The 8509-nt window shown below is 39.1% G+C and overlaps 1 protein-coding gene across 3 annotated transcripts in view; it reads left to right on the plus strand.

Annotated features, from left to right (window-relative positions):
• ADAMTS9 (ADAM metallopeptidase with thrombospondin type 1 motif 9) overlaps window positions 1-8509 on the plus strand; it is a 161484-nt gene that overhangs the window by 89836 nt on the left and 63139 nt on the right. For all 3 annotated transcript variants that reach the window (XM_044933473.2, XM_044933475.2, XM_044933474.2), the window contains exons 27-28: window positions 1050-1211; window positions 3898-4074. In XM_044933473.2, coding sequence (XP_044789408.2) covers window positions 1050-1211; window positions 3898-4074 — 339 coding nt within the window. The remainder of the gene's footprint in view (window positions 1-1049; window positions 1212-3897; window positions 4075-8509) is intronic.

Here is an 8509-nt window from a genome sequence, read left to right on the forward strand (position 1 = left end):
GCAGTATTTACAGTTATTTTTAAATAACACTAGTTTGAGCTGGAGTTTGATAGCACCTATCAACCTTTGGAACCTGTAACTCAAAACTGTTGCAAATACAGTTTGAGACTTGATAAGTTGTGAGAATTGCACTGCTTAGAGGACTTGATGGTTTTTTTACAGGCAAACAGATTTTACAAGTTAAGGGTCAGAGTGAAGGAGACTAGCAAACACATCGGGTTTCAAAAGATAAGGAAAAAATGGAAAAAAGAGGAAAAAAAAAAACACTCACGATGCAGATAAATAAGAGAGCTATGAGAAGCTTGTGTGGGAAATAAGCTGAAGGCTGAACATAATTCTGTGACAACCATGAGAGACATGGCTGGGCTCATGCACCTGAAGAGAAGTTTGTCAATATGGAATTCAAGTTCATTGGGGAATAAGAATAAAGAAGAAAAACAAATCTCGCTACATTAGCTACGAAAGTAGAGGCTTTTAAAGTGAAGGGAGAGAAGGGAATGTTAGCTGCAAGGAAATGATATGTAAGTGACATTCCATGATGCTTTCCTTGGATAATTGAAGGAATTAGTATAGAAGCTTAATTTCAAACAACTGGCAATTCCTTAAGCAAGTGATTTGACCCCTGTGTTGAAAGGGAGGTTAAATGTTGGTTCTAAATAAGTGCTAGCAGTTTTGAAAAGAAAAAGAATTTCCCAGTAGACTGTGGTGTCAGTCAGTACGCCTGCACCTCTCAGAGTTGCAGAGGATGAATCGGATTGCTCTGGAAATCACAAGACATGATCACTCATTAGGCAGTTGCTAAACACCTACTGAGACCTAACATGCACAAGGGGGAAGTTGTGTTTCTGCCCTCCAAATATTGCTAAGACCTGAACATTAAGCAGCTGCGTGAAAGGGAGACGCTCAGGATTGCATTCTGTCCATTGTGGACGACTTGAGAGTGGTTTCTGCCACATTTGTCTCTGACCCTTGAGCCAGCTGCTTTCTGGGTCCTCGAGGTGGAGCCTGAGGTGGGGATTAACCTGCTGACCAATGTCTGCTGTGTTCAGTGTTCCAGTACCTGTGCTGGTGGGTCCCAGCGGCGTGTTGTTGTGTGTCAGGATGAGAACGGATACACTGCCAACGACTGCGTGGAGAGAATCAAACCTGATGAGCACAGAGCCTGCGAATCTGGCCCTTGCCCTCAGTGGGCTTATGGCAGCTGGGGAGAGGTGAGCGCAAACTCCACTTATACATCCTTTGGGAAAAAACAAATACCAAACAGTGCTGTTGTTCATAGTTTATATGAAGGAAGAAGAACTGGCTCTAGTTAAAGCTTCTTGATTTCAGATTAACTAGGAGATCTATCTTAATTATGGACTATTTTAAAAGTGCATTTATTACCATATAGAAATGGCTTGACTACATAGGAGAGATAAGTTAGGAAAGAATACAGATAATGTTAGTTTAAAATGTAAACCTCTGCTGATTAAAACATGGGTGCTTTTAAAGTGACTGGAAATGTGTGTTAAATTAATCAATGGAAGTTTTGCCATCTTCATAATTTGGAGGTGTTTGTGGTACACCATTGTTCTCATGGCGTTGTGTCTCCCAGTATTTCAAATTCGTAATGAACCAGCTGTTGTTCATCAGGGATTAGGAGCTGTTATTCTTGTCAGAGGTGATGCATTGTAATCATAGAAGTGAATAATTAGCTGTATAGTCTCAAATAATGAAATTCTTCAGCTCTTAACCTTTTAAGAATTGCTTGCTATGAAAATAGAGACACAGGTGTAGAGAACAAATGAATGGATACCAAGGGGGAGTAGGGAGGAAGAATTGGGAGATTGGGATTGACGTGTATACACTACTATGTATAAAATAGATAGCTAATGAGAACCTACTGTAGAGCACAGGGAACTCTACTCAGTGCTCTGTAATGACCTAAATAGGAAGGAAATCCAAAAAAGAGGGGATATATGTAAACATATAACTGATTCATTCCATTGTACAACAGAAACTAACACAAAAGCTACTGCTTTTGACTACTAATTGTAAAGCAGCTACATGCCAATAAAAATTAATAATAATAAAAAAAGGACTGTCAGCTATGATTGATGAAAGGCTGTAGAATATTTGGAGCAGACAAAACTGGGCCCCCGTCCCAGCCCTGGCTCTTACAAGCTTTGTGGCTTTGACAAATAATATAACTTTGCCAAATATCTGTATTCTCATCTGTACATGAGAATAAATAATGGCACCCGCTTCATAATATTCATGCTATATGAGATAGTGCACGTCAAAACCTAGCCTGTAGCCTTCAATCATAGTTAGCTGCTATTATAATAATGATAATCAGTATTATTACTACTAATAATAATTATCATTAGTATGACTATATTATTGAATGGGGTTTTAAGCCACTATCATGTGTAGGACTTAGATGTTTTTTGTTTTGTATTTAATTAAAGAGTATATATTTCTACTCGAATCTACAGGGAGAACACATACTTAGAGTTTGTTGAGTTGTTCTATCTTGACTATAAAATTTATAAAATAAAACACAAAGATTAACATCATGGAGGCCCCCTATGCCCACCAAGAGGGGAACAGAGACACATGAGATGGAAGGCCATGTTAGTCTACACCCCTGGCTAATCGAAGTCCCGTGTCCACATTTCATGCTTTCATTCACGTAACCTAGTAGTCATAGGCAGTCATAACAGAGTTTTGTTAACCTTTGTTGATAGTACGTCATTCTGGAGGGCTTTGCTGAAAGACCGGAAAGGGAAGTCAGGTTTGGAGACACATATATTGTGGGTTTCCTGAAACTCCTCATAAAGCTCTGTCCCATGGGGCCTGTGCGTAAGCTTCTGTAATTGGATTAAAGCCAGGAGAGTACACGCATTTGCTGGGATGCTGGCTGTCAGCACAGACCAGATCATTCCAAATTCCATGGGAGATCTGGCCTTGACACAGCAGGGGAACAGTCAGTGTTCCTGGATGTGAGCTCCATGGTACTGTCCAAGAAATACAACTTGTTCCTGCCTAAGAAGCGTGGGTCCAGCCAACAGTCAGAACTGTATCCAGCATTCCCACCACACTGTTGACTCATCCTGGGGGAATGCATCATTATCCTCAGATTCAGAGATAGCATAAAATATTTGGACGTCAGAAAGGTCTACGGAGACTGGAGTCACAGAATAGCCAAGAGGTTGGTGACAACTTCCTAGAGGTTGCCAGAAAAGAGACCAGCTCAGTCATTATATCCTTGATTTGGTACTAAGTGGTTTTTAGATTTTTATCTGTTTCTTTGATTTGGGTTTTGAATACCTGAAAGAAAAGGCTGTAATCTTATCCTGGACACCTGCTGCTGAATTGACCTTAATGAAGTTATGCTCTCTTAAACTCAGTTGCCCCATATAATTACACTCTCCTCTTGATGAGATAACATATATATAAGCATTTAGTACAGATGAAGAGCAAATGCTTAATAAACAATAGCTACCATGAAAGGGGGCTTCCCTGGTGTCTCAGATGGTAAAGAATCATCCCTCAATGCGGGAGACCCAGGTTCAAACTCTGGGTCGGGAGGATCCCTGGAGAAGGGAGTGGATGCCCACTCCAGTATTCTTGCCTGGGAAATCGCATGGACTGAAGAGCCTGACAGGCTACAGTCCATGGGGTCACAAAGAGTCGGACACAACTGAGCGACTGACACACACACCACAGCATGAAAGGACAGGACTCCAGTCTGCTGTATGTATACTTTTGGTAATTGAGCTTCGTTCTGCCTATCGGCTTATCTTGCCTGGTGCCATAATCTATCTTGGCTAAAACATTTTTCTCATGGGGAAAGAAAATTTGCCACTGGCTGTTCAGACAGAATAACTGCAGCCTTCCTTTCTCTTCTTTCAGTGTACTAAGCTGTGTGGTGGAGGCTTGAGAACAAGGCTGGTTGTCTGTCAGAGGCCCAGCGGGGAACGATTTCCGGATCTGAGCTGTGAAATTCTTGACAAGCCTCCAGATCGAGAACAGTGTAATACACACGCTTGTCCTCAAGATGCTGCCTGGAGTGCTGGCCCTTGGAGTTCGGTACGGCCCTAACTATTCATGTTTGCTAACTAAAACTAACACTCCAATTCCAAGGTGCTCTGGGTCACTCCTTTGAGACAGATTGTCCTCCTCACAAGGGCATCCCTGGAACTGTACTATACACAGTCTGTTCTTTTCTTCATATTGACATTCAACAAAATTCATTTTTTTAAATGATATTGCCAAAGTGACTTTACAGGATACGTGTACCTCATACAGGCCTTTTGCCAATGCCAAAAAGTAGCATCCTTTCCTAGAACTAGACTATATATGTTTGTGTGTATTTTTCTTTTTTTAAGAAACTCCGTGCCATTTTTAAACTCCACAGTGATTTAAGCAGACAACTCAGAAGCAGATATTCTTTCCTTTTCAAAGCTGGTGGTATTGACTTTGGCGGGAAGATACCTGCTTATTGAGGCCAAAGCAATTTTTGATTCAGTGACTATACTTTGCCTGTGTGACTCGGGTACAGCTCTCAACACAATCGCCAAAAAGGCTGTGCCCATAAAATCAAGTGAAATCATTTGGAAAATTCCAAAGACAAACAGTGGACTCAGTGACCTGATGCCATTCAAGGCATCTAAAATGTTGTCTCTCCTATCAAGACACAAAGCCCGTTTGAGACCGGTTTTTCCTTTGGTCCTAGGCTTCCTTTGTCATCTGCTTTTAAACACCATTGTGAGACAGATTTGGCTCTATAAATACTATGCAAACTTCTGGGGCAAATCTTGGCAAACAGAAGGATCAGCTGTGTCAAAACAATACTGTGGCTAAATGGTGCCACAGGTATGGAGCCATTAGGGTTGTTTCATGTAAATAGAGTAAACTTTCCTGTGAATGCATTAATTGCACTGAAGCTGAATTAATATTATGTGAATTCATATCCAAAAGCCTTTTCTTGTTCTATAGGGTTCTGAGAAAAAACCTTAACCATTCCTGAAAGCAACTAAAGAGCAGATTAACTGATCTGACATGGCTACTAATCTGTTGATACTTCTAAGGGTCAAAGGTTTCAAGGTTGGAGATTGTATCTATAAGTAGAATACTAGCTGCATAACTACTGTACTCTGTGTTAAGTAGAAATCTAGAAGAATTAGCGCATTATCTCAAGTAGTACTATTTATCTGGGCTGTAAGGATTTTATTCAAGGGCAGTTCAGATGTATTGTTCACCCAGAGTATTTTGTCTGCAATACTGGCATTCTCCCTAAATGAACGTTTCGAAAAAGATCAGAAATAACCTTAGAATGTCAAGAGCATCTTCTGACATTCCAGCTTCCCTAAGTCACCTGTTACATGTTATTTTTCATGAAATTTTCCCTCTTGAGCCCATTATAGTTTCATCTTTTCACTCACTCAGCCAACACCAACACCACACTTTAGTATATATCAAAATATATAGTAGCTCTCCAAAAAGTTTTGTTTCTTTAATATTCACCAAAAAGCATCTCCTAACCCTCAGAATATGTGTGTATATATAATATAATAATATATTATTATTATACATTATATATTGTATGTAGTATATATACAATATATTATATCATATATATATATATTAGTTACCATGGCATTCTCTTTCTTGAACACTTTCTAAACACAGTTTAATTTCTTTTACACTGGATCACCACCCTCTCCCGTAGATACTTTAAGAGTTTAAATGCTTAAATTTTAAAACATGATCTTCTAAATAATTTAACTAAAGACTTTAAGTTTTTCTTATTATAGTTCTTGTTCTTGGGGCTGCACATAGTTTTCTCCAACACACAGCGAAAAGGAGAGAGAGATTCTAAATGCTCTGTAATGCACCAAAGCAAATACGTGGATTTTGAAAATGCTTTTGCTGCCTATATGATTTTAGCACTTCCTTTATAAAGTAATCATTATTCAGATGTATATTCAAATGCCTCTGCAGCATGGGAGCAAGGCCACTTTTACAAGACTTTTCATGGTGATTTTTGAAAATCAACTAAATCAAAAGCATTTTATTTAAATAGATCCATTTGTAATATATGACTTAAATTATGTAAGGGCAGCCTTTCAGATTCTTATGGTAGGATTTGTATTTTACTTGTATGTTGATTTTTATGGATGCTTTGGTACCATTTCTTAGTAATTCTAAATTGAAGCATACCTCAGTGAACTGTGTTGATAGCCATAAGCCACTTCTATGGTGCTTCATCATTGTAACTGACAGTGACATTAACAACAAGAAAAACTATATTGGAGGTGCTAACATGTTGCTTTCAAGAGAAAGCAAACTAGATTTATTAGAGACCAAGGGTAGCCATTAGTCCCCCTCCGGCCGATTATTAGAGACCAAGGGTAGCCATTAGTCCCCCTCTGGCCGAGCTGCTTTCTTATCCCGAGTACCCCCACACAGGAGATAGTGTTGAGAAGCAACTACTGCTGTGTGAGTAGGTCTTTTCCAAGGTCGAAATAAAGATAGCTTAGTCCAACAGTTGTTACTAAGGAGCAATATTTAGGAAAGAAACTCCAAATGGCTGTTAGCACAGTTTCCAGACTCTAAAATGAAGCTTCTGTGAATGTAGGGTTCAAGTACCCATTTTAAGACTGTTAGTTCTGGCTCAAATCACCAGAGATTGAGAATCATGATTGTTGAAAACATCTTCCTTAGATTTTGTCTTTTCTGTCCTGTTTTGAATGCGTCCTTGCACTCTGACTTGGCAATGTTTGTTTTTGAAATAAGGTTCTTAACACTGATTTGCCTATTGCATGCACACATCCTGTGGCTAGAGGGATAAATTGAAAAGAGAGCTGTCAAACTATAGTGAGGAGTGGGTTAAAACTCTGTAGCATTCTAGAGTAAGCCACTTCGAGGTAACAAAAGTTGAAAAGGTTGCTAATCTGTCCAAGATGGTCCTCTAGCTTTCCTTTTTGCATTGCCCCATTGGCACTAGTGGTAAACAACCTGCCTGTCAGTGCAGGAGACATAAAAGACCTGGGTTCAATCCCTGGGTCAGGAAGATCCCCTGGAGGAGGGCATGGCAACCCACTCCAGTATTCTTGCCTGGGAAATCCCATGGACAGAGGAGCCTGGTGGGCTATAGTCCGTAGGATTGCAAAGAATCGGACCTGATTGAAGCGACTTACCACAGGTATATCTGCTTGCTGACTGCCTTGGAGGCCATGGTTTTCCTTAGGAGGAATTGCTTGTGTGAATTTTTCCTGACAAACTTAAAAGTGTTCTCTGAGCCTTGCTTTAGGTGCTTTGGAATAATGCCTGTCAACCTGAATAATGAGAATTTATGGGCTCACGAAGGAACTGTGCTTTTGTTTCTGCCTGGTCAATTTATGAATTTGTGTCTACCTCATTTTCATATGAAAGTTTGCAGCTTCTGTAGGTAGGTAGAGAAAATGTCTGACATCAGTGTTTTATCACCTCACTGCATCTATCTTTAGGAAAAATAAAGACTGTAAATATCACTACCATACTTTCTGAGTACAATTTTAAGCAGCCAAGCCTCGTGTTATCTGAATATTTTGAGGAGTACAGATTTCTATGTGTTTATATAATAAAGCATATTTATTTTTTCCATGTTATTTAATTTTATATACAATGTTTAAAAATCAGTGTTTATCAGCAGACTGTAAAGGCCGGTAGGCTGTGTGCTTAGAAATGCGTGTATATGTTTCCTTTGGTTTTAAAAAGACACTTTTTAATTTTGTAAATCTCTCCCAACCTGTACTGTCTCTCTCCCAAATCTGAGTAACAACGTGGCAAGCTTTATGTAATTGGATAGTTTAAAATGTGTATTTTAAAGGGATACTTTAAAAAATATTTCTGAATTTGGAAATGATGCTTAGTGATATAAACAAAAATATAAGAGGCTTAACATTTTGTTGCTTTTTTTTTCTTTTCTAATACTGTTGTCCTGATTCATTGAGTCTAAACTATGAAATATGTATGCTATTTATTGAATTTGTAGATAATGATAAGGCATAGCCAGAAGTCAAAACAAGTAATTAGGAGAAATGGTTCTGAACATGTCAGAGGAGCCAGGTACAGGGAAAAGCTCACCCTAATGCACACCAGTTTGATCATAACTTATTCTTTTTGTTCGCATAACTGTAAAAGACTTAGAACATTTGTCAATTTTGTGATTTGTTCACCTGCAATACGTATCAGAAGCATTTCTCATTAAAGAAAAATAAAGAAAACAACCATAAACTTGTAAGTTTTAAGAGAACCTGTACTTTTCAAAACGTGATAAATCATAAAGATGACCTCAGATCTCTACTGATTCCACATTGTCCTACTGAGCCTCCATTTTGTGCTGTAGTTTCTTATGGAAATTGAAGGGGAAAGACCAAAATAAGGAACTCCCTATATGCATTTGAGGACTTCCCTGGTGGCTCAGAGGGTAAAGTGTCTGCCTTCAATGCAGGAGACCTGGGTTTGATCCCTGGGTGGG

This window comes from Bubalus bubalis, chromosome 21 (genome assembly GCF_019923935.1).
Source record: "Bubalus bubalis isolate 160015118507 breed Murrah chromosome 21, NDDB_SH_1, whole genome shotgun sequence".
NCBI lineage: Eukaryota > Metazoa > Chordata > Mammalia > Artiodactyla > Bovidae > Bubalus > Bubalus bubalis.